General features: G+C 45.7%; 3 protein-coding genes and 1 long non-coding RNA gene across 4 annotated transcripts; 2 read left to right on the forward strand and 2 right to left on the reverse strand.

The window, feature by feature from the left end:
- The first annotated feature begins 833 nt into the window (after window positions 1–833).
- On the forward strand, window positions 834–1,554 carry LOC141027941 (uncharacterized). Its single transcript, XR_012189977.1, has 2 exons — window positions 834–1,061; window positions 1,245–1,554. It is a non-coding gene; the product is annotated as an uncharacterized lncRNA (long non-coding RNA).
- A 617-nt stretch (window positions 1,555–2,171) lies between these two features.
- On the reverse strand, window positions 2,172–7,931 carry LOC109747144 (uncharacterized). Its single transcript, XM_045231186.2, has 11 exons — window positions 7,513–7,931; window positions 6,700–6,980; window positions 6,422–6,616; window positions 5,677–6,023; window positions 4,715–5,006; window positions 4,012–4,170; window positions 3,303–3,668; window positions 3,000–3,065; window positions 2,855–2,903; window positions 2,642–2,765; window positions 2,172–2,503 (listed from the first exon to the last, which is right to left on the reverse strand). The coding sequence occupies exons 1-11, from the start codon at window positions 7,850–7,852 to the stop codon at window positions 2,413–2,415; spliced, it is 2,310 nt and encodes a 769-aa protein (XP_045087121.1). The 5' UTR covers window positions 7,853–7,931; the 3' UTR covers window positions 2,172–2,412.
- A 1,314-nt stretch (window positions 7,932–9,245) lies between these two features.
- On the forward strand, window positions 9,246–12,008 carry LOC109747145 (uncharacterized). The gene is made up of 5 exons (XM_020306236.4): window positions 9,246–9,534; window positions 10,638–10,769; window positions 11,289–11,421; window positions 11,517–11,631; window positions 11,731–12,008. Exons 1-5 carry the CDS (start codon window positions 9,419–9,421, stop codon window positions 11,787–11,789), a joined length of 555 nt encoding a protein of 184 aa, XP_020161825.1. The 5' UTR covers window positions 9,246–9,418; the 3' UTR covers window positions 11,790–12,008.
- Window positions 12,009–12,174: 166 nt separating this feature from the next.
- On the reverse strand, window positions 12,175–22,969 carry LOC109747143 (disease resistance protein Pik-2-like). Its single transcript, XM_020306234.4, has 3 exons — window positions 21,725–22,969; window positions 17,861–18,436; window positions 12,175–14,311 (listed from the first exon to the last, which is right to left on the reverse strand). Exons 1-3 carry the CDS (start codon window positions 22,787–22,789, stop codon window positions 12,524–12,526), a joined length of 3,429 nt encoding a protein of 1,142 aa, XP_020161823.1. The 5' UTR covers window positions 22,790–22,969; the 3' UTR covers window positions 12,175–12,523.
- Window positions 22,970–25,722: the final 2,753 nt, after the last annotated feature.

Below are 25,722 nucleotides of genomic sequence, written 5' to 3' on the forward strand. Positions count from 1 at the left end.
GTCGGCTTGCACGAAGATCCTTGAAATATAGAGCAGACGGGGGGTGAACTCCATCGCCGTGCTCCTTATAGACATGCCCGAGGTGGCCACCTTCTTTTCTAAAAACAAAAAGCTGAATGCGAGACATAGCTCTCGCGCCGCGGGCCAGGCAAGGCCAATTTAGCACAGTGCCAGGCCAGGTCCGATGCGGGCCGATCTCCCGCGCGGGCCCACGAAGCACAGGCCCGCCCATTGGCGAGCTATAGTTTGTTTGTGAAGCCGGCGTCTCCCATCCACGGGCCTGGTGGTCTGGCCAACCAAAAAGCCCAACGCACACCCAGGGCAGAAGACCCCTCTTCCTCATGGCGCCTCCCGTGGCCGTCGAAATCCGAGGCAATGATCGTCATTCCTCGTTGGATCTCCCACACGTAATGGCCTGAACAAAGGACGGATCCAGCACTCTGTTAAAGACCAGAACTGACGCACCAAGAAACTTGCCTTCATCATCCCGAAGTAGAGTCATATGATAGTCTGAATTTGTGTGCCAGAGGGACAGATTTTTAGCATAGGACATTTTTCCTGATTCAGAGCTGCAGTATATGATAGTCTTCAGACAATGCAGCTTAATTAATCAAATGTTTGTGCACCCGGGTGTCCTCCTGCCTCATAACCAATTTGATTGACAGCTACTCGGTCTTTAGGCTGGCTGCTCATAAAATTACTACGGTTTTAGTTCGTACTTCATCTGCGAATACTAGCAGCTATTTGCTCGCTCAATGTCTTCCTTCACTTGCATGTATGGTGTGACGTGCAACCAATCTCTTTGCTGACCAACAACATGCTCATGCTTGCGCTTCTGCTTTCCCAGGTGTTGTTTTGCTGCAAGATTTCAAACAACGGCTAAGAGAAGAAACCTCACTCGATGTAACTGGTCTTGATAGACTTGCACTATCAAGGGATCCTGTTACAGATGCTAGTGTCGGTAGTAGTAGCAGTAATTCCGAGGTGTTGAGGCGGCGCAGCCAAGATCAGCCAATAAAGCCAAGCGGTGTCAAGAGGAAGCGAAAGCAGATGCAAGATGGGTAAGTCATTTGAGTATCCCATCAGTTTGGCTGAACAAGTTTAGTTAAATTTAGCTCATATACTGATTGATTATACACGGTTACATCTTCTGCTGAATGAAACTTGCTCTATGTTTTCGGAACTTTGCTTCTCTTTTCGAGGTTCCTTACGATGCAGTTATGGCGTGTTTGTGTATGAAGCAGGCGTCATGGAGAGGCTGACCAAAGGAACAAGAAAAGAAGAAAAACGAGCCCGAGGAGATAGCGGTGACCATAAATCGATTGCGATACCACCGGATGTCGTTGAGCAAGATGGAGGCTTGGAGCTGCTGCTCTTGTAAATTTTGCTCTACCTGTTGTACTCTACCTTTCCGACTTTTCTTCGTCTGGAGTAACAAGAGGTGAAGAACTCGACTAGCAGATATATAGATGCCCCTTTTGTTGGTCAAAGTTTTATTTTTCGCTGAATGGATGTAACCAGGCTCACTGATGAAAGGGATTATAATTGTCATCCTGCATAGCCTCCTTATTTGCACCAAGCCACCTTAATTGTTGGCTGTTCTGGGTGTCTGTTGCTCACTTTTAATTTTTGCATTTATTCCCGGGAGCTCATTGCTTTGCCAGATAAAGTGATGATTACACCCATGCTCTGGCTTTGGGACGAATTTGTCCAAAGTATAACAGTTTTGGCTGACAATTCTATACTTGTAATAAGGGTTGTTGCAATGATACTGGCCTCTAGTGAAAGAAATCACTATTCTTAACCTGCATCATGTTTCATCCATTTTCTTTGCGCCAAGTCCGTTTTAATTTTGCATTGCTCATCTAATTTTCAGTCATTCATTCCTGGAGCTCATAGTTTGCAACGTTTTGAGGAGAACTTGCCTAAGGAATCAGGATGTCTCAAAGCACAACAGTTGTGGCTGACAATGTGTTACTGAATATGAAGTTAATTGTTGTGTCTTCAGTTCGAGGCTGCAATTCATGGCATGACGAATTTTCTATCAGCTGCACATTAGCTGCTGGATTAATGAATCACGAGTTCGATTTCCCATCACCAAACCAAACCATGGTTGCAAAACAAGGATTGCACTTCCAATCTAGTGCTCCCCCACACGTCAAACGCACAAGTTAAAAAGAGATCGATCGCACTTCCTTATCATCAGACCAAACCACGACGCCGAAACAAAGGATCGATCCTCCCATTCTTGCCAAATGACAGTGTCACAGATTCAGCTGCTAGTCCACTCCCTAAACGGCCGCAACTAATTCAAATGGCTTTCTTCCTTACCCACCTTTTTGGGCAAATCAGAAGTGTCTAAAAAATTAAATCCATGCAGTTACTGACGGCGACAATGAATAAGTGTGCACGTCACAGCGAAGAAGCCGTTGTTGGAGGAGTCATGCCCAGCGCCTTGAGGATGAATGCGTAGGTGAAGGCGTCTTCTCGCAACTTCTCAAACCTGCAAGTTAAACAACAACAGTTAGGCTGGAAAAAGTAAAATTTTATTTGTTCCCTTTTGGCACTAATAACAGCATGCCACGGCAAAAAAGAAGAAATCAAGCGCAAAGAAGTAATGTCTCCTTTGCTATTTATTTACCTCCCCGACTTGGAGAAGTGCCCGGCGCCGAGCTCGCACTTGAACAGCAGGAGGTTGTCGTCTGTCTTCAGCTCCCTCAGCTTGGCCACGAACTTAGCAGGCTCCGAGTACATCACGCGAGGATCTGTTTGTCACGGAGTAGTTAGCTGTGAGTATAATCTGGTGTTAACAGCTAACGGTAGCCAGCAGAAACTCAGAATCCAAGGGCCATACCATTCAAGCCAGCAGTGACGAGAATGTGGGGATAGTCTTGTGCTTTTACCTGCAGACATCTCAGGTAAATACATTTCTGCAGCCAGCCTCGATAGCATGCGGGGCAAGAAAACACATGTATCACAAAATAAAGATGAGCACTTACGTTGTCAACAGGAGAATAAGATTTCATGTAATAGTAGTATTCTTCTTTCCTTGGGTCACCCCACTCCTGAAACAAGGACAAAACGGATGTGTTGGTGAGAGCAGAAACAAAACTGCAGGACAAATTATTTGCTTCCTATTTTTTTTCATAAGGATATATGTCTCAGACATGCCCATCATTGGCCTAATGCTGGTTTGGATCAAAGGCCAAGCTAACCTATGTCTAACTGAAGCAAGTGTGCAAAGTGAGAATATGACAGTGAATCATGAAAACAAAATTAAATGCAACATAGGGGATTAATACCTCCCATTCAGCTGTGGTCAACGGGATAGTTGGGTCAAGCATAGTTGTGAGAACATCGACGAAAGGGACCCCAGCAACAGCTGCCTTGAATAAGTCGGGTCTCATATTTAGGACAGCACCCATCAACAGGCCACCTGCACTTCTCCCGTTGATGCAAAGCTTTTCCTTCGTACAGTACTTGTTTTCTATCAAGTGCTCAGCACAGGCAATGAAATCAGTGAAAGTGTTTTTCTTCTTCAGCAGCTTCCCATCTTCATACCAATTCCGTCCCATTTCACCACCTCCACGGATATGAGCTATCACGTATACAAAACCCCTGTCCACCAGAGAGAATCTTGATCCCCTGAAAGTCGGATCTATGCATATCTGTTGCCACAAGGAATGTGTAAGCAGTGAGCATGGTTCAGTTATAATGGCAATTTTTACATGAGTTAAAAGGAAACATGTTTTTACAACTGTTCAGCAGACTTTACCAAACATACAATGACCGAAACCAGTACTATCAGAGAGGCAAAAAAATCCCTGTTTAGGCTCTCTTTCGAAGGATGTGTCACCCTATTTTTCAATAAGCAAATTTGCATTTCAATTTTTTTGCATGTGCCCCTTAATTTTCAAGACAAACCAAATATGTTTGCATGATCTATATGACACTCTACAAGATTGTAGAAACTTGCTATTTACAGAAGATAATAAATTATAGAGTCCATACCTCATACGAGCCATATCCATATAGCAGCATGGGGTCTGAGCCATCAAGCTTCAGCATATCTTTTCTGTAAAGAATGGACATGGGGATCTGAGTTCCATCAGAAGCAGCAGCCCATTTTCTCTCTGTTACATAGTTTGACACATCAAATCCACCTAAAACCTGAGAAAATCAAAAGCTCAAATCAACATGGGTTCATACGAGTTCTTTCTATTGAAATTGGTGAATAAATTAACACATTTGTTAGAACGGAGCAGACACCAAAATGTAGATAAACCTAGAGCATTTACTGCACAAGAGGACAATGCTTGCATCATTAATTAAAAAAATCATATCACTGATTATTTGGTGTCTCTTATGATTATTCCACCTTCCTTCTAAACATAGATGTCATTGTTGTTTATGTACAGTAAAAATGAGACATGTGAAATCAGACAGAGTATTAGGCTTGTATAAAACAAAAGCAAGTGCAAAGTTCTTCTGTTCTAATACTGAACCATACTGTGAGAATAATCTAGCAAATTAAGGAGAGTAAGAATCAAACAAGAAGTAATCAAATGATTTCCCACTGGAAATTCTGATATCCATTGTGCTTGGTTGCCATGTAAGAAGGGGGATCCTAAACCAGGTACATGGTTTGTTCCCATAGCACTGGTAATGTTAAACATAGATACATCAAAGCTAAATGGTGCAGGTGATAACTTACAGTGTCAATTTTCTTCAATACCGACACCCCTGTATCCATGTCATAGTCAAAGATAGAGGGTGGCGTCCTCATTGAGCTATAATAAAAGCGAACAACATTTGAATGGAACTGCGATGGCTCAGGTTCCACTGCATATGCTGGATCAATAAAATCAATTGCCCGTCCTCCCTGAAGTTGCCCAACTGCCTCTCCAGTGCCTGGTAGGCGATAGACAGTTGCTTTCGGTAGACCATTCTCACGCTCATATACAGCAATGTGATTCTCAAAGAGTTGGACATCCTGAATTTTCACACTGCAAGGAGTTTCAAGTATTTAAACAATAATGCTACTTCATGTTGTTAATGGGCATTACAGCAGAGCCCTAACACATAGTACATCCATTGATAAGAAGAGCAAGTCACCATCAATTAAATTTGCAACAAACAACTTTAACTGATAAATCTAGAACTTACTATTGCCATCATACCAATGATCCATATGCCCAAGATTACTAGAACAAGTAAAGAGTTAACAGGCTTGTGCCCACAAGTTTGAAGATACCAGTGAGAACAAGTTCATTAGCTATCCAATCGTGGTGTCAATTATGTACAAGCAAGATCTGAAAAACAAAGTACAATCTTCTCCAGATCTGTAAGCCAGAACTAACTCTACAGCAAAGTTTCATGCTCGAGCCTGGAGCTACAGAATGTTAACGTGAAGGTTTCTAGAAATAAGATTGATGAGTTATGGAAACAATGTCTTATTTTCGAATAATGTCCAAGCTCAGAAATATCATGCTTTTTCTATTACCGTTCCCATATCCTTCAAGTAGGTATATCACAAATAAATATAATGATACATAGTATAATATTACATTGAGGTGTTTCAAAAAAACAATTGTGTACTGTCTACCAGCATACGATCCTTCAACCACAAGACTGACCGGCCTTCCAAACATAAATTAGTACAATGAAGTTTATTACCTTTCTCTATGCGGTAGCAAGACAGTGGTCTCAGCTACATTATTCAATGGGCAAGCAACCAATTCGGAGTTGTAGAATTCTTCACTTCTCCTTGTAATATAGAAATGGTTTCCACGGTGACTTGCTGTTGTATCGATGCCATCTACACGAGGTGTCAAAACTGCGAGCTCCTTGCTCTGATTGGGTATGTCTAGGTAAAATATAAAGCTTGTATTTTTGCTTCCAGATCCAACAAATAAATACTGTTTGCTTTCGGAAGCATGAAGACCAAGTGAAAATGTGTCATCCTTTTCATGATACATGCATGTGTCATCCGATTGATCAGATCCTAACTTGTGTAACCATACCTGCAAAATCCCATAAAAAGTAGGGACTCAATAAACTATTACAAACACTTGTAAACCCAAATGCACACAGACACACACACATTGGTGATAATAACCAAACTTGGTACTGTAATATCCAATTATAAAACATATATGGGCGAAGGAATAACTGAATAATCTTTTTCTTGAAGTGCACATCAGGAATTCAAGTAACGTTTCCCCTTTCCAGGAAAATGACTTAAAAGAATTGGTATGCAGGGAACAACAGCATGCACAACATTGCAAGCAATGACCAATACAGCAATCGCACTACGTAAATCACAACATCATTATTTTGTTCTTTTGTCTAGTGTGTATGCAGCTTACTAGCAGAGATCAGGATAAATTTCATGTAGGAGAAAGAAGAAGAGCTAACATACTTTATCTGGTCGAAGAATGTTGTCCATTGTTATGTAAACAAGGTTGTCATCACCGGCCCACTCAATGTCAGAAGTAATTGCTTTCAGTGGTTGCCCAACATACTGTCCACTCTCCGCGTCAATGACAAAAACAGTGTAGATTTCATCACCCTTGGTGTCTTCTGCATAGGCAACTAGCTTGCCGCTGGGACTGACCTGAAATATGAGGCATTCAAGTGGGACATTAACAATCAAACATACAGAAATGGAGAAAAGAGGACGTGGGTCCACAACCATACCTTGAAAGCCCCAATGCTGTAGTAATCATGGCCCTCAGCCTTTAAATTCTCGTCCAGAATAACATGCTCGGCAGGCGCATCAGGGCCTGCGGGCATCTCATCATGGACTGTAACAGGGCCATCGGTCGGCACAAGACGCCTGCAGCGTTGCGCATACTCCTTGCCGGTCAATGTTCTTTTGTAGTAGTAATACTGCCCCTTGCGAAGAGGGGCGTCTATATCGTCTTCCTTGATCCTCCCTCGGATCTCAGCGAATATTTCGTCCTCAAGCTGTTTGGTATCTGGAGGACATAAAATAGCAGAGATAAACCAAAATGCAGCACACAATGTTAAGACTGAAAAAATACTTCAGCAGATGCGGTCTGGTCTGAAATACAGTTCACATTCTGCACGTGCATACGTTCGCCGTCGACCCCCACTACCAGGCACATACTATACATTGTAGCCCTATAACATTACAACCAGCGGCGAGGCATAAGCGGAGGAATTCCACTGGCAATCAAGCTGAACGGACCGATAATCAGGTAAATTCCGCTGATCCTCCACTAACAACGCTGCTTGATCTAGCAATGACTGCAATTACAGTGTCATGGCACACTGCTAGGTGATCTACTAGGCGAAGCTAGCCACACTAGAGCAATCTGGTCCACTCAGATCCCCTGGTAGCACTAATGAAGCAACGACAGTTACGCTCGCGGATCGAAGCCAGGCCACCGAGCGGCAGGCGTGGCGTCTTTCTAACCTAGGGGGGGGGGGGGGGGGGGGGGGGGGGAGGGCGGGCGAGCGAGCGGGCGGGCTGCTGATCTCACTGACCGGACATGAGGGCGGCGGTGTAGTCGTTCTCGGCGCGGAGGTGGGCGAGGACGTCCGGGTCGGCGCGCGCGTCGTCGCGGAGCCAGTAGTAGTCGTCGACGCGCACGTCCCCGTGCTCCGCCAGCTTCCGCGGCACCTTCCTGGCCACCGGCGGCGCGGCCATCGCGGCGGAGGAGGAGACGGCCGAGGCGGAGGGGCGCAGGGAGGAGAGGGGGAGGAGGAGGAGGGCGCGGCGGCGAGAGAGGAGGCGGCAGGAGTGGGGCCGGAGCGGCGGCGGGATCGGGGGGAGGGGGAGGCGGGGGAGCGTGGAGCCGACGGCGAGGCCGATGCGGAGGAGCATCGTTTATTATTTACGTATTTATTATCCGTCGCCGATGGCGATGATGACGATGGTGGTGGCGGGCTTCCCTCCGCCGCACGATTTGGGTGTTTGGGTGGCTTGGATTGGATATGGGTATATGGTAGAGTATACGGGGGTTTTCAAATTGCACGGTTCGAATTGGAACAAACCATGGCCAATAATTCGGAGAAATTCTTCCGAGTTTTCCGGTCCAAGTTAGGGCCTTTAGACCGGAGTTATTCCGAAGAACTGTATAGCATGACTAAGGATGAGGAGGCTGATTGATCATAATAATCAATCAAGCAAAGCATTGTCGCCCGCTCCACGCGCTGGAGCTCCGTGAGAGCTGCCATCACCCCCTCCACGGAGACGAGAAGAACATCCATTGACGCCACCACCACGCAGACGAACACGCGCACCATCGACGAGGTGTTGTGGTGGCGAAAAGCTTTGGAGCAAGCCCATTTATGAATAGTGCAAACGGATCGACGCACACAATTAATGTGCAGGACGTGCTTGGAGGGGTAGGGGGGTCGCCCCCTCCCTCGCCCCAACGAATTCGTTTTACTCAGTAACGATTACCAGGTCTTTAGACTGGAGAAACATGGAAGTAGGATAAAAAAGAAGGCAAACTGCAAAAAAAAGATAAAAACAAGGGCATAAGGTGAGTACTTGTGGTAGACCTTACGCGCGATTTATATAGGGTACGCGCACACACCATACACACGCCACCCACACGGCGCAGCCTACATCACTATGCCTTCTCTAGTCCCGAAATGGAAACGTACATTCAACTCGTGAATCAGGAATGCATTTGTGCACTGCCCACAGCAGGCAGGCACGCACGCACCCACGCGCAAAATAGCCCATTAGGCAATGAGAGGACAGGGTACGTACAATCAATCGCGCCTGCTGTATAGTAGGAATTGATCATCACCACATTTGTACCGAACAACATTCAAATCGATGTCTGCGGTATCCCCTCCATTTCTTTTTTATTTGGCGTATAAGATCTGTGTGAAGTCAAACCGCGCAAGGTCAGACCAATTTTATATTATTACAAAATATCAATGTCTACAACACTGAGGTTATACGATATGACTATTAACTTCAAGGCGCATATGATGGTATTTATTTCAAATTGTGGATGCTGATACATTTTTTCATATAAAGTTGGTCAAGCTTCACAAATTTTGGCTACAAATTTTTATATGCATACTAAAAAGAAACGGAGGGAGTTGAGTTGTTTGAAACAAATTTGATATATATATATTTTTTTTTGTAAGGAGGATTTTAAATTTCCATTTGTTTTCCACTGCCGCTGGGCCGGGAGCCCGGGGCGGGTAAAGAAGACGGCCCAGCCCGCACAGCAAGAATGAATGTCCGAGGCTCTGAGGCCCAACCAGCGCGCAGGCTCGCGTCCTCCTCTTCTTCCTCCCGGAAGCGAATCGAACCACGCGGCGGGTCGAGCAGAGAGGAGAAGAGAGGGGAAAAATCTCGAGACGAAACCCTAGCTAGCCCAGCCCGCTTCCCCGGCGAGTCGACCGGAGCCGGAGCCAGGTCGGGATGGGCGCCGAGGAGGACGCCGCCGCCCGCCGCGAGCGCCTCAAGGCCCTCCGCGCCGCCAAGGAGCTCCTCTCCACGCCCGACGGCGCCGCCGCCGCCCCCGACGCGGACCAGCAGTACGTTCTCCCCCTCCCTTCTCCTCCACCCGCTCTTGTGCCGTAAGTAGCTGCCACGGCTCCGCCTCTCGGCTTTCTAGTGTAATATTTTGCTCGAGTGGGAGTGAACTGAAGCAGGGAGTTCGTTTGTATGTTGGCTGGTATGCGCTGAGCAGGGAGAAGCCCATCGTAGCACAGCTGGGAATGCTCGCGCCCCTTGAAAAAAAAGGCTGAGAATGCTCTGGGAGCATTTAATTTGGAGAATTTGTGCCGGTTCTAGCTGGCCGCTTAGAGTTTTTGTTTACAGCAAATTGAGTCAGTGTGTGGGCCATCAGATTCGAACCCAGGACCGTCTCCAGAACCCCTAGTCGCTCACCTGCGCTACAGGGTCTGCGATTACCCACTAGCAGGAAAGCCGAACGAAGATGGATGAGAGCGTATGACCATAGATGCATTTGGGGGATCCCCTCTCATAAGCTTTGCAGACAACTCCGTGTCCTGTTAAACATTTGCTCCGATGGCCCCTTCTGGATTTTGGTTGCATTGGTTTTGGTTCGTTGCTCTTTAGCTATCAAATTGAGACAAATGTCATCGTTATTATTAGCGTACTAGTTCATACCAAAATCCACAATGTTTAAGTTAATTAGCATTAGGATTTGATGGCTTTGTGCCATATGTGTCCACTCACTGCAGGCATAGATAGGACAAGGACCTGAATGCTCAAACATTTGTCTGAAAGTAATTCAGGTTATCCAAATTTTAAATGTACTGCTGACGTCTCAGTTCTGTGTTGCCAGTTTGTAAGGTCTTTGTTCGTTGAATACATATTCATGCGTTAGATATTAAATTATATATAAATGCAGGATAGTGAGTGCAAACTAATCGCCATATATTTGTATGACAATATATCTCATTGTGGGCTCTTGCAAGTTAACCTGATGTTGTACTCCTAACACTATCTGGGTCTGAATTGAACTAGAATGTTATTGTGCTGCTCCTCAGGACCTACTACTACTAGCTAGAGGACTGAGCCATGAGAACAATGTATGAATTTAGGAAAAGTAAATGTGTATTGTCCCTATCAGTAAACCTATGGTAAATTTCTTGTTCGTTGGCTGCATTAGGAATGGTGAACATGGGATGACAGAAGAACAGGTGGTCCAACCAGAATTGCCAGGTCCTGTGGATGCACCCGAGGATGCTTCCAAGGAGAACGTTAGCCCCACTAAGGAATCTGATGAGGTTGAAGACAATGGGTAAGTAATTGAACAGACAACTTTTTACGTACTAGCTTTCTTTAGTGCCTTCTGTATTTTACATATATGTTCTGTGTATAATAATTGGCCGAGTCCCTTTATGTTGTTTTTAGGGAAATCTCCATCTGCACCTGACTGAAAATCTGAATTTGTTCCTGTTGTTGCACAGTTATATGCTTGCCATTCTTGTAAAAGCTGAATTTTAGTCACACGTCAATGCTTTGTTATTCTTTATTTAAATATAAAAGCTGAATTTGATTTACACAGCAATCCCTTGCCATGTATAATCTCAGATTGTTGAGATAGCATTTCCTGACATCTGTTAAGCAGTCAATGGGTTGTCGATTATAAAATCATAAATTGTTAGTGCCAGATGTCCTGATTTTTTTCAAGTATACCCAAACCCTTCGTCCGTGGTGTGAAATGTTTATGGGATTAATTGATGACATGTAGCATACTTGACTCTTTATTAATGGTCGGCGTATCATTGTTCACAAGTATGTAATCTTTCTGATGCAGGGAGGTTCCACTGAAGTTCAGAAACTACCTTCCTCATGATGAGCGACTTCGAGGTGGTAAGGTGGCTCCTCTGTCTCTTCCCAAGTTTGAAGATCCGATTGCTGCTGATGCCGCTGAGCCAAAGCAGCTCGAGGTAACATTTCCAGATCCATCAAATCTCACCTCCATGATTCTGTGACATATTTTCATCTTTCATGAGGCAAACTTACCTACAATATTTATCTGCAGAACCCCTTCGGGAACATCGCTCCAAAGAACCCGAACTGGGACCTGAAACGAGATGTGCAGAAGAGGATCGACAAGCTGGAGAAGCGCACTCAGAAAGCTCTGGCGGAGATTGCATGTGAGTAACCAGTAGATGATTGGTTCAGTTAGTTTTGAGCTCAGTTTCCTGTTGTGCATTCACTTATTACTCATGTTGAACCACTCTGTTCCTGCGCAGTGGATCAGCAAAAGGAGAAAGAGGCTCTGGAGGAGGGAAGCGACGCAGCTCAAGAGTGAAGCCGTACTGGAGGTGTTCCAAAGATTTGCCTAGGACAAAGCAAGCAACTGAATTCAAACCTTGATGTGTTTGTCATGTAGCGAAAGTGTGGGCGTGCTCACATATCCTTTTTCAATCAGTATCCAGAATTTTGAGTTTCTGCTGATTGTTAGTGATCGAATTAAACATGTTCCGTCTTACGTATTTGGAGCTAGCTAGTCATGATTTGTCTCACTGTACAGATGATGAATGTTGCTGGGTGTCCGTCAGTTCTAACACATCTAAATGCTGGGTACATACCAAAGGACCAACAAAGCATTTGAGGTTAGACCACGAACAGTAATTACAGTACTTATAATCAACCAGTCCCCCCTTTATTGACAAACTAAAAGTTATGTATGACAGGCTTCCATAATTGATACTCCCTCCGTAAAGAAATATAAGAGCGTTTAGATTACTACTTTTAGTGATCTTAACGCTCTTAGATTTCTTTACAGAGGGAGTATGTATCAATAATCATCATGCCATTACAAGATACTCCCTCTGTGAACAAATGAGCATCAACCTCACAATGAAGGTAAGCAGAAATACAAAACTGCCGGTAGAGTATGGTGTATTTCTACGAAGGAACATACATGCATGTGCATGTAACCAGCAAGAAGAAAAGACCCCGAGTACAAAGTCTTTACGCAAAGCAAGCTAGCGGTAGGTAAAAGAAAAATGAAGGAAAATAAACAGAGACAATGTCGACCCTTCAGGACGAGCGTGGTAGTGCCTCCAGCTTCACGACAGGTTGCCTTGGATGACTGGCAAGATGGCTCGCAAACTCTGCCCTGAATGCTTCATCATTGGTACCCTTGAGTAAGACATGCTTCAGTTCAAATAGATTTTTCAGGCCGGCAAGCTGATATGATGCACTGGTGTAGTCAAGCGTGAGCAGCTCAAGATTTTGCATTGATTTTGATCCAAATGTCACATGTAACTCGCTGGTGCAGCAAGCAATCTCGAGGATCTTCACCTTTTCGAAGGTGTCCAACTGCTCTCCAGACATCTCGGCATAAAAATGGAGCCTACCACCCTGAAGCTGCTGTTTCACTCGAAGGCGTAGAATACATAGTTCTGGTAGGTTGGCAAGGAAATCAATATCATTTTGCATTAAAGTGTCCATCTCCAGAGCCAACTTCCTCAGCCTGGTAAACTGGCTCCTCGGTTGTGGCAACTTATCTCCAAGCCCATACAGCTTAAGGCTCTGTAGGTTCTCCCAAGGCAGGGAGATGTCATCCAAGCAACCCTTATTGTCCTGGTCGAGATGCACTGATAATGATTCCAAATGGACATGAGCTGAGATTGCCGTGATGAACCCCTTGCCGTTGTACTTATTGATGCCAGATGCTCCGAGCTTGCGCAACTGTGTGAGCTTCCTGAGCTCCTTAATAATGGCCACCCGCCCTGAAGCTGCGACATCGATAACGCCAAGCGTGTGCAATGCCGTGAGTTTTCCAATCCCGCTAGGCACCTTAACACCAACAAGATGAGGGCGTCTGCAGAACCAGCTATTGGATGGAACTGCAGACGCAACGTGTATGGTGAGGCCAGCACGAATGTACTGCAGCTTTTGTAACTCAGTGATGCTCACTGGAATGGTGACTATGGAGGTCTGCCTGACATCCAGTGTCTGGAGCTGCCTCAGCTCACCCAATGATCTTGGCAGATGGCAGATCTCATGACATCCTCGTAAAGAGAGGAACTTGAGGTGACGCAGTAGCTTGACCATCATGTGAAGATCATTGTCTGTTACACCCTGTGCGTCCTCTAAATCAAGCACCCGGAGCAGCTTCATAGTTTTTGAGATGAAGAATGACTCCCACTTCCCAAACACTGTGAGTGACCATAGCCGCGAGAAGTGCATGCGCTCATACAGAATCCTGTCTCTGTCCCAGTTTTCCAGTATAACAAGGTGACGCCCTCTACTTGGGGTGTTTAAGGCACGACCTGCCGCCAGCTCAAAGACAAGGTTCTCTTCTGTGCTTCGTGAGATTATATACGCACGAATGAAACTGTTGACCTGGTAAAATCCCACCCTTGTAGAAGCGCTGGTGCCTAGCTGCTTGAATATGCTCAACTGAACCAACTCGGAGAAGAAACTCTCTGCATTCTCCTCCGCGTTTCTGTCCACACTTTCCTTGGAGTAGCCCTCTGCAATCCACCGCCTCAATAGTCGCCTCCGTCGAATGTAGCAGCCTCGAGGGAAAATTGACAGGTAGAAAATACATGGCTTGAGGAAATCTGGAGGATTAAGTATGATGGAATGCATCCAACGTAATAGATCTTGTAGACCATCCAACTCCGGGTTGTTCTCCAGATGATGCATGAATCTGCTGTGCAAAGAGTATACAGTGTCCATCCCCGTAACCGTCAATGGGGCCAGTAGCCCGGCTATAGCAGCTATTACTGTGGGTATGCCTCCACACTTTAAAATTAGATCATCTAACTCCATGTTACGATAATGCGCTAAAGGGGACGTTGGATTCATCTTGAGTACCTATATGAATTGCACAACAATTTAATTAGCCAGATTATATAAGCATGTTACTGTGTGTAAATAGATCCATCATAAAATATATATATATATATATATATATATATATATATATATATAGACACTACTCCCAGAGTATAGAAAATGATTCCATACTCCTAGGTGTATGTACTCTCACCCATATACCACACATGCCTCGATTGTACCCTCTTTATAATCTCTCATATACTGCACTATTAATTACTAGATACCCAAACACTAGTACAAAACGGGCATTAGAAGCAGCCCCCGAAAGGAGGACTGTCCCAACCTCGGCCAGCCTAATCGCTTTTCTTTCTTTCTCCGCCAAGTCCTTCCGTCGCCGACAGCGGTCGTTGGTGGTGAGGGGCGCCGCTGGATCCATGCTGTGGATCGTGTAGCTTTAGGTTTTAGGCCCTGGTAGCTTAGCTTTTTGGGTTGTTCATCGTCTTGGCTTTGGCGACGGTGATGGTGGCGTTGAATAAAGAAGCTTCATATCCTTCCATGATGAGGTGTTCGGTCCTATGGTTGAGGCTGGATGTCGAAACCATTCTGTTCATCCCTACCAGCTATTGTTGGACTTGGAAGTATAGTACATCACATCCGGAGAAGTTCGCCATCCACTTGTTTCTCTTATGGTGGTCACCTCATGGTGGGCGATATCTTGTTGCTCTTGACTTGCCATCTCCATCAGGATGTGAGGAGGAATTGTTGACCGATGGGGAGAGAAGAGGTGAATGGAGGAGAAGATGGAACAAGATGGCTTGCTCTTGTCTAACAAGCTCTCGGCTCTCTGCGCTCTCTCTGCTCTGACACGCTTTGGGGTGTGGCATCCTTCTGTGACCAGTGTGTTCTGGTGAACTACATGAGAGAGGAGAGTTAAGGAATCAGCGGGGGCCCATGACAGCATGCTCTACCTAGACATGGAGGCAACATCGGTGAAGCCTGTTGCAGTTGTGGTATTGCAATGCGGGAGAGAAGTCGATGCGGGTGGGGTTCGACACTAGGGTTGAAAGGGTTTGTGCCTTTGTAACAGCTCCGTCGGTGTAGCTAGCGGCCCAGACGTGGATACCGTTTATGGCCATGCACTCCATGTGGCGACGCTACCAATGCCAACTCCTGCAGGTGTGTGGCCGCGTTGCCGCCACATTCTATGAGGCATTATTGTTGTGCGGGTCAGTCACGGTGGACGTGCATGTTGTGTAAGAGTCATGTGTCGTCCATATCTCAATTCGAGATTCTGTCTACCGCGCCACCGACGCCTTGGCCGGCCTCCCCGACATCTCTGATACCCACTGATCCATCTCCATGTACTTCTGTATTTTCTTCTCTTGTTTTATTTTGTGAAGGAGAGGTGGAGACCTTCCTACCACGCCGCTCCAGCGAGGGACCGGGGGCGATCCTGTCTCCCTCGCTGCTGCCGGAGGGCGTTACCGGGAAAAGCCCGGGCATCATGGGCGGTGTCGGGGCTCTCCTCCCTCTCTGCTTGGTGGTATCCAACGCGAGGTGGCGTCGCAGGTCGGAGGCGCAGTGCGACATGTAGGGCGTGGCAGCGGTGTGCTGGAGAATTGCGATGGTGGCATGCGCCCTCGGCTATGGCTACATGGCGATGGAATGTGCCTGTGGTGGTGGTTAGGCTGCCGATCTGGCTTGGGCGCGGCGACGCTGCACATCAGGTGGTATGAGTTGTGGTCGGTGTGAGAGTAAGTGTTGTGGCCATCTGGGTGTGACCACTCGGCCATAGGCGAGTCTAGGAGGCTGGTGATGGGTTGCTCTCCCTACTGTTGTGCCATTCTCGGACAGGGAAGGTGGGGGAGGGTGCTCGTTTGCTCCGGTCAGATCTGCCGGGATCTAGCCCCTGGTCGCCAACTGGCGGCTCGGGTTGGTGGCAGCGGCCAACTAGGTTATTGCGCTGCGTCGGCTGCGATGGCGTGGGGGCCGTCCACGGTGGTGGTTTGGGGCGGTTCGCGGCGGCGGTAGGATAGGCTCCGACCTTTGGCTGTTGGCAAGCGGCTCTTTGTGGATGTTCCTGGGTCCTCTCATGGTGGCACATGGTAGCCGGTCCGGTCCATGCCCAATGCAGATGCAGAGCGAGAGCCGAGTTTGGGCGTCGCATGGGGTGACATTTGGGAGAGGTAGTGGGAGTGATGGGTGGCGCCGATGCGACCGGGCCACCCATCATCGGCAGGGGTGCCGATCGTCGATCTGGTCTGGTCCCGCTTCACCTCTTCTCCAAGCTCATGGCTCCCTAATCGATCTGGTTGTTCCGATCACTGGCGGCCTTGTCGGCGGTCGGAGCATGCCAGTAGGTTCATCGCTCACAACCATGGAGGGCCTATGTGGTGTCTTGTTCCCTGGGCGGCGGCCCGGGTGGTGGGAGCTCCAGTGCTCGTGGGCTGAGATCACGGCTTAGGTGCGGGTGGCTAGCGACCATCGCCGCGTGGGCACCATAGTGTTGGCATTTTGACGATCTGTGGCGGTGAATGCGGAGTATCCTTGCCGGGGTGAAAACCCTGTTTGGCTTTGGCCAGGCCGAAGGAGGCGGCACCCGTGGAATTCGTCATCTTCCTGAAGTCTCCGTTGCGGTTACTCCTCTCCCTTCGTCGCGCTCTGTATGAAAATCTAGATCATTAGATCGGGCGGCAACGGCGCTTCGGTGCCATGTCCTTCCTGAAGGCACCGTCTTGGAGCTCTCGGTTCACCGACTTTCAACTTCACCTCTTCGCGGTATCTCCGGGAAGGGCTTTGGCGGTTGTCGACTTTCAACATCACCTCTTCGCGGTATCTCTGAGAAGGGCTCCGACGGTTCCTTAGTGTCGTTGCTTACTGTCATTCTGTAGTCTACTTCGAGTAATCCGGTTGTTGTAAGTCTTTTGCACCTATGTATCTGGCCTTTGGTGAGTGTGGGCGTTCATGTGTTGTGTTGTGGTTTTGTATCGATCCGTATGTTGGTTGTTGCTTTATATATAAAACAGGGTGAAAGCCTTTTCGGTAAAGAGAGGTGGAGATAGGAAAGGGCAGTATCCTTGGATGGAAAGGAAGCACATATGGGAATAAACGAGAGGAGCAGGCAAGCCCCGTCGGAGCATGCGTGCTTAGGACACGTGCTAAACAGTTTGTAAACTTTTGGAACCTGGCAAGCCTAGTTTAGATGGTTCGGTTTCTTGTAGTGGAACCAACCCACCAGGGTTAAGTCCTAAACTTGGCGCTAGTGCTTGCATTTTGAGATGTTTTCATCGACTATGAGACACCTGCGTGACTTCGTCAATCTCAAGACGTATTATTCCATGAAATATGTGTTGTGGTATATTAAAATAATACTCCCTCCATCCCATATTAACTGTGGTATATTGTGAATGATAAATGGGTATAATATGCTTGTTTAAGAGGTATATTTGAATGTGGGAGTACATACTCACAGATAGAAAATATTTTATTTTAACAGTGGTAGTCAAAATTTTGAAACATGGTCTAAAGGCTTGTCCAGAAAATTAGTGAGAAACTCCCTTAAACAAATGATACTTGTAAACATACCTCTTGCCTGAATAGATCAAAGGCTGCATCATCGTCTAGACAACGAACATTCACGTTTGCTTCAATATTTGTGCAGTAGCTAGCTATACTTGCTTCAGTTGTAATCACAATGATAACGCTTGATGAACGTCTAGATAACAAGGCAGCTTGTATCAAGTCCCATTCTTCTTTAGATCTGAGATTATCGATAACAACAAGACATTGATATTGTTCAAGGAGCTCGCGACATTGTTTAATGGGGTCTTCTTCTGAAAATAAATCCAAAAGTAAGCTTCGAGAGAAACCCCTTAAATTGAATGGATGTGGTACATCCACCCAACTGTACTTTTGAAATTGCTTGGTGTGGAACATCCTATTGAAGTACAAGTATCTGATCAGATGTGATTTCCCAATGCCAGCCATTCCCCAGACAGACACCACTTGGGAGTTTGGGAAACGTGCTCCAGCAAGACACCTACGAAGTTCATTTATTTGAGATTCGCGTCCAACAAGGAGATTATCCTCCATCCACTGTTCTGCATCTTTCATTTTCTTTCCAGATGGAGAACTTTGTCTGGCTTCATCCACCGGTGGTTCCTGTATGCACGTGGCGAGAAGAGAAGCATCATATATGAGAACGTTCCTCCAAGTAATAATATTATTAAAACATGCTATTAACTAAGAATAGACAAGTTACAATGATCTCTACATGTTAGGGACATTTCAAACTTTGCACCGGCTCGCAATCGCTTTTATTTGCAGCCACATTGCTAAGCAACTAACCTTCATAACAACCACTTCCTCCACACATCAACTTTTGCACTACATCCGACCTGCAACCGTTTCTGCCGCAGCCGTAGCCCAAACAAGGCATTAGGCAGTTAAGCACCAGGATCTCTCATAGTGGGTAGCACCGATAAATCAGTATATGCATATGATGCTAGTTTATGATATTAAGGGCAACTCCAATGCATATTATCAAATCATCCCTAAATGTCTGGACCAGACAATCCAAGCATTTTTGCTATCTTACGGCAAACATCAAAATTGTCTACTCTGGTTTGGGCATCTGAAATCCCACAAACCAGAACCAAACTTGTTTCTTTGTGTGTGGGGTTTTTTGGGGGTTTGGAGGAGTATGGACGGCGGCTACACACACATCTGACAGCATGGACCCACCCGAACACCCCTCTCTCCGCATCCGCTCGCCATCCGTGCCGCATTCATGGCGATTCATAGCAGACGTGGCAGGATAGGACGGCGGGAGGGATTCCTACCACACTCAACCTGGCTGACCGACAGTCCGCCTAGCCGGCATTCACGCTAGCACGGCGTATCAGAAGCCAACTCCGTGCACCCGCATTCAAGCCGCCTCTCCCGCCTTGTCCTCTCTCTCTCTCTCTCTCTCTCTCTCTCTCTCTCTCTCTCTCTGTACCGCGTTCATCCTGTTTCAGAGTGGGCGTGACCGTATGAGAAAGCTTCCTACCACATTCAATTTGGCTGACCAGTAGTACGCCTGCCTGGCACTCACATTGACGATGTGAGCGAGAAGCCAACTATGGGCGCCCACATTCAATCCACCTCTTTTCCTGCCCGAGCGCCCTTTATTTAAATCCGAACTGCGAAGACACAAGACACTACCCCTCCGGGCCCCATCTCCCTCCGCCCAAGCCGCCGGCGCACTATCCCTTCCTCCTCCGTTGACCACCGTTTAAACAGCCGGGGCCAACTGTGCGTGGTGAAAAGAGCCTAGAGCCGCGGTAACGCCACGAATTCACGGCCAAGGTGCACAGATGGGAGTCCCCGCGCGTGGCCTGCATTTCGGCGGGACAACTTCCGAGCTCTCCTTAGTCAAGCTAGGACAAGGAGGATAAGACGATGGAGGAGGGGGAGGAGAAGGAGATGGCGCCCATCGCCGGTGAAGAAGTATATGTCATAAAAATTCTATTGTTAGAAACTACTCCCTTCATCCGAAAAAACTTGTCCCTCAAATGGATGTATCTACCATCAAGTTAAATGCTAGATACATCCATTTGAGGAACAAGCTTGGAACAAGCTTTTCCGAACGGAGGGAGTACATTTTAACGTGAGTTGAATGGTATAATATGTCTGATACATAACCCACATTTTGGTCAAATTGATGGTCAAAGTAGACTTTTGGACCACGGGGATATTTGAGCTCTTTTTTTACCACCCCAAAACAAGTGCTCAAAAGTTTGAAAAGAATTGTTTTTCCTCGCATGAGTATGCATGCATGTGGTCTAAGCACCTGTGAAATTTCGCTAAAAAATACGGTGTATTGAATGGTGCGCAAAAAAAGATAAAATTTCGGCCCAAAATCAACAAAAAAAACCCCCAATTTACATGAAATTTCTCCCTTTTTTTATCTCACATACAAGCACATATATTGATGAATTTTTGACCCATTATACTGCACTGCTATATATGCATGTACACAGAAATTTAGAAATTTTCAAGCTGTAAAAACCTGTTTTTTGAACATAAAAAAAGGGCACCAATGCTCCCGTGGTCAGATGTCACTTTTTGGTTCTCCAGTGCATTCCTCGACATACTCCCATCCCCTGTGCTTAAGAATGCAACAGGTAGATACAGTTCAAATTCCTTCTCATGGGATAGTAGAGCCCATTGTGAAACATCAAAAGGGCACATTGTGGACATGCTTCAGGCTAGAGGTTTTGGTTCAAGCAGAAGCTAAACATTGCTAAAGATATATGGGGCCGGGACCACATGTCGGAGGCGACAACATTTCCAACAGGAAAGTGAGGCCATCTTTGACCATGGTCATTGATTGGACTATTTGGAATGAGAGGCATGGACGTGTCTTCCAGCACAAAATTACCACGTCGCCGATTATCTTTGTGGGGTTACTGGCCTCGCCTGTAAGGGTGTTTGACGTTGGTTGATGTTCATGTTTGTTTTTTCCCTTTTTTTTTGGTTTTTCCTCTCTATTCTTTTTTCTTTTACCCATTTTAATTCATGAACATCAATTTCGGTTTATGGCTTTGTTAATTCAAAGTCGGGCAAGGCTTGAGCTTTTCTCGGGCTCGGCTGAGTCTTTTCTCAAAAACGAACATTTATTAAAAATTGTTGCTCTTTTATTAAAATCTATGAATATTTTCTAAAATTCATGAACATTGTTTAAATTCCTTAACATTGTTAAAGTTCAGGAACATTTTTTATGTTTGTGAACATAATTTGCGAACATTATTTCAGATTTGTGAAAGTTTTTAAATTTTTGAACATTTTTTAAAATTTCTAGTTTTTTACTTTGCAACATTTTACAATCCAAGATTTTTAAATCCATGAACATATTTTGATTTAAATAATTTTTCTAAATAAAAAATGGCACTCGGCTTTTTTATAAGATAGCTGTGGAGAGGAAGCGGAAAAAATGTTAAGCGAGCAAGTGAAGTGGGGAGTCGGGCTGAGCGGGCGCTAAGGTTATGTGAACATTATAACATCAATTCCACATTTTCAAAGTGAAATAGGAGCTTCTAATAAATATGAGAAAGACATACAATAAAAAAAAATACTTGGTAGGATCCTAGACAATTGACATAAACATGCATGCACCATATTCGTCTTACTCCACCCTGTATGAAGGTATCTATGTATTTTGTAGTTCAACATTGACCACTAGCTTAGACCATTTTTCACATTATTAAGCTATGGCCAAAAGAACAGTACCATTTTTTTTTTGCAGGTGAAAGAACAGTACCATTAAAGCACAACAAAAAATGTTTGCAACTACACATATAATTAACCATTAACATATATATTATTCATGTAATTGATAGTTAAAAATACAAGTAAAACAAACTTACAAAGGGAAAAGAGCATTACTTATTGGTGTTTTAGGCTTACCTTGAAGAGAACACAAACAGAATGATCATCTGAGAATTTTTTGAACTCCAATATATCATAAAAGTGGCCGACGCACAAGCTTGCTATTTCGGGTTCTTGTGTGGACAAGATGATACAACTGCCATTCTTTTTGTCAGGAAGGAAAGTCCTGATAGTATCCCAATCTACCATGGTAGAAAGGCCTTCCAGGACGATTAAGTACTTCTTCTCCAAGATTAGCTGCTTAAACTCATTGAACAGATGTGCCTGGGCAGCCTCCATCTTCATCAGGACATGCATACCTGCAGTTGCAGCATTTTCTTCTTTGCAAGAGTTTGCGTAGAACTGGGCCATCAAGCTCCGGATGAATCCGTAGGGACTGAAAGGATGCATCAACTTCACCCAGGCGCGGTAAGTGAAGTCTTGACAGATTTCAGAGTGAGTGAAGGTCTCCCTGATGATGGATGTTGTCCCATGATCGCTGGCTGACCCCCACAGGGAGATCACTTGAAGCTTGTTGTCTTCCTTGCTGATCAACCGAGTGAGATCACCAAAGGTGCCCTGCCGCCTCTGGGTGGCGTCTCTTGCCTTGCAGAGCATGTCTGATGCTCCAGGCACTGGCGGCTGTGGCTGATGTATGACGACCGCCGGCTTGGACGACCCTACAGACTCGTTGATGAGGTTGTAGCGCCTGTAGCAGTTGTTGACCTCCTCCACCCTGCCCTTGAGCTGCTCTATCTCCTCGACCGCCTGGTCAAGCTGCAATGGCTCTACCATGCAAGATGGCAGCAATCTGCGCCAAAAGACCGGCTTGTCGTCCAGCTGAACAACATTTTCGACGCAGTCTTCTACATCGTAGGCGAGCTGGCGAATATGCTTCACCCAGGTCCTCACCACTTTGCTCTTCATCTCCTCGTTGGCGTCGTCCAGGAAGGACTGCATCATCTCGAATTCCAAAGTGATGGATACGAGGTCACGCTTCACCTTCTCCCGGAGCTTGGCGTCCTCCTCGATCACCGACTGGACCTTGGTGATCGCCCCCACCACTACCGATTTCGCCAACCCAACCGCCAGTCGGTCCGCCATGGTGCTTGGAAACCTCTCTCTTTCTTCTCCTTTGGGTAGTAGGTGTTTCTTCTTTCTTGTGTGGTCGTAGGTGTAGCTAGAGATCAGGAGCTGGTAAGCACCAGGAGAGAGATGGCAGTCTTAAAGGAAAAATCCACCCATGAGCTACGCTGTTGAAAAAGCTAATTAATTAGACACAAACAAGTGGCCTACCGGCCGGCCAGATCCGTAAGACGCGGGGGCAAAGTCTTGGCTCGAATCAGTATCAACCCTTTGCTAATTAATCACCGTTGATGCTGTGCTACACATGACATTCCTAGAAGCGGAGCTAGCTCCATATGAGTGAAATATCAAAATTGTTAATTCCAACAAATTTTAAATTCTGAAAAAAAGACAACAGTTTTTAAACATGCAAGATTATGAGTTATTGGAGTTTCTCATTTAGGGTATAGTTGTAGACCTCAATAATTAATCTTGGGCACCATTAATCGAGACCATGAACTAATCCATCATGGAACAGATCACTACAAAATGCATGTGCACTGCCGCCCAGCCCTAATATCTTATGACAAACACGAGGTCAAGGAGCTTCAGTGCTTGTAGTCGTCGTTAGATGGTCTATGGATCTGGATGTAATTTTCATTATTTCTCGTGTTCGTTATACTGCCATAATTGGAGATGAATATATGGACAGTTTCCCGCAAAAAAAAAGGATGCGCGCTGCCCTCATGTCTTGCTACTAGGAATTAATTAATCATTCGAAATATTAGTAGAGGCCATGATAAAGAGGAGAGACCCACCATTAAATATCCAGACGGAGGAAGTATTAGTTAAACAAACAAACGATATATGCATATATATAGCTGAGCTAATCACTCCATGCATAGCATCCCATGAGTACTTTGTTAAATAGAATGGGCTGGGCACTTATGTGGATGGATCAACTATCGATATGTGCAGACGAACTTCGTTAATTGGCTCCATCCAATGCAGATGCCTGCTAGTGTAAAGCATCCATGCCCCATGGAACAAAACTATAGCAACAAGGCTTTAGATCTAACGCCGTGGTCGTCAAGCCGCGTGCGCATCAACCTCTGCATGACAGACAGCACGTGACATCGCTAAAGCGTCCCGTTGGGCGGCGAAACAAAACAAAGCCTTCGATCTCAGACGTCGGCAAAACAAAACAATGCGCCATCTCTCTGCTAATCTAAACTAATTGCTGCCCCATGAAACAACACCATAAAAATACTTGCAACTTGGCTTCAGATCTCGCGCTGGCCAGTGGCTGCCCAATGCTCAAGGCTCAGCGTTGCCAGGCGACAACTGTCCCGATCTGCCGCTGCGAGACAGGCAGCATCAGTACTGCAGGTTTGGCAATGTACATAGATTATTACACACTGGCATCCTTTTTTTTTCTTTTTTTTCGAAAAGGAGACTCCCCGGCCTCTGCATCAGAACGATGCATACAACCACATTCATAGATAAATAAAGAAGTTCAACAAGGTCTTAAAGTCTGAAACACACACTGGCATCCCTAGTACGTCTGAGAACATCAATCACGCATGCTGATCCTAACTAGCTAGGCGCTCAACACATGCATAGCAAGATAACTTGTTTGTAGGTAATAATATAGGAGCTTAATTTTGACAAGTGTCAAAACTCCATCGTCATCTCTGTTAGAAGGTAGAGGCCATGAAACAGAGAGAGCTACTTAGTGGAGCAATCGTTAGATCACCGCCTCTTAGTATTTGCATAGCTAGTAGACTCAATAGTGATCAATTAGCTCTTGTGTCATTTGTTCAAAATTGCATGTGCCCTAGGCATCCATGTGGATCATGATTTTAAATAGCGTGCTAAGCTATAGCACGCTATAGCGTTTAGAAAAGGTCATGCGCTAAGGGTCTTTTGACCAAACACATGAACAATCATTTTAAATAGCGCGCTATAGCACCGCTATAGTATTTAGAAGAGGTCTACCGCTAATTAAGTGGCTTAGCGCGCTATTTAAAACTTTGATGTGGATGCATCCACTACAAATAGGCGTGGAAACTGAATTAAATAATTCAACCTGGAAGCTAGCTAATTAACTCCATCCATTGAAGCTGTCTGCTAGTGTTTATATTATGTTCTGTACTTACATTATTAGCTCCTTCCAATGTTATTTTCTGCTCACGTTAAAGTTTAGATTATATATGACGAGATGCTATGGTATAGCATCCTATGGAGAAACACTATAAAAACAGTACTTGGCTTTAGATCTCGTGCTGGTGGCCGGCCAGTGGAGTCGCAGCCTTGAAGGCACAAACAGCATCCTGCAGCATGGAACTGGGTGAGACAAAACAAAGCCTAAGTATTCGCGCGCTATGTAAGTGAACGTTATTAGCACAGCTAGTAGTAGATAATTTAAAAGGAGGCCCAGCTTTTGAAGCCTCCCTTTGGCTGCTTATTTTACTATTTCTCCCTCTCTTTTCTCGTAATTGGTTCGTGTAGGCAGAAACAGTTGTGTGTGTCCAAAGACGCGGGAGGGGGGGGGGGGGGGGGGGGGCATGAACCTCAACAAAGGAGAAAATGAATGACCAGGGGCGCCTTTAATGGGATTGTGGCTGTTTTATGTTAAAGGCCCAATGAGTCAATAAAAAAAGGAAAACAGAAAAAAATTACGTTAAGGGGAGGTGGTCACAAACTAACGCTCATACCCCCTCTATCCCCCACGAGCACCTTCAATCCCGGTTTGTGATACAAACCGGGACTATAGGTAGACCTCTAGTCCCAGTTTGTATAACCAACTGATAACCCACAAGTATAGGTGATCACAACAGTTTTCGAGGGTAGAGTATTCAACCCAAGTTTATTGATTCGACACAAGGGGAGCCAAAGAATATCTTGAGTATTAGCAGTTGAGTTGTCAATTCAACTACACCTGAAAGACTTAACATATGCAGCACAGTATT

The sequence above is a fragment of the Aegilops tauschii genome, chromosome 7 (assembly GCF_002575655.3).
Source record: "Aegilops tauschii subsp. strangulata cultivar AL8/78 chromosome 7, Aet v6.0, whole genome shotgun sequence".
Lineage (NCBI taxonomy): Eukaryota > Viridiplantae > Streptophyta > Magnoliopsida > Poales > Poaceae > Aegilops > Aegilops tauschii.

Bases quoted from the DNA above. Each gene is read 5' to 3' on its own strand.
- LOC109747143 (XM_020306234.4), bottom strand. From the start codon at position 22,789: ATGGCGGACCGACTGGCGGTTGGGTTGGCGAAATCGGTAGTGGTGGGG. The intron at 18,437-21,724 runs GTAAGCCTAAAA...ACGTGCATACAG, and splicing joins CTGTTTGTGTTCTCTTCAAG to GAACCACCGGTGGATGAAGC. The intron at 14,312-17,860 runs GTATGTTTACAA...CAATTCATATAG, and splicing joins TTGATCTATTCAGGCAAGAG to GTACTCAAGATGAATCCAAC.
- LOC109747145 (XM_020306236.4), top strand. From the start codon at position 9,419: ATGGGCGCCGAGGAGGACGCCGCCGCCCGCCGCGAGCGCCTCAAGGCC. The intron at 9,535-10,637 runs GTACGTTCTCCC...TGGCTGCATTAG, and splicing joins GCCCCCGACGCGGACCAGCA to GAATGGTGAACATGGGATGA. The intron at 11,422-11,516 runs GTAACATTTCCA...ATTTATCTGCAG, and splicing joins CTGAGCCAAAGCAGCTCGAG to AACCCCTTCGGGAACATCGC.
- LOC109747144 (XM_045231186.2), bottom strand. From the start codon at position 7,852: ATGCTCCTCCGCATCGGCCTCGCCGTCGGCTCCACGCTCCCCCGCCTC. The intron at 3,066-3,302 runs GTATTAATCCCC...TCCTTGTTTCAG, and splicing joins TGACCACAGCTGAATGGGAG to GAGTGGGGTGACCCAAGGAA. The intron at 2,766-2,854 runs GTATGGCCCTTG...CGTGACAAACAG, and splicing joins CGTCACTGCTGGCTTGAATG to ATCCTCGCGTGATGTACTCG.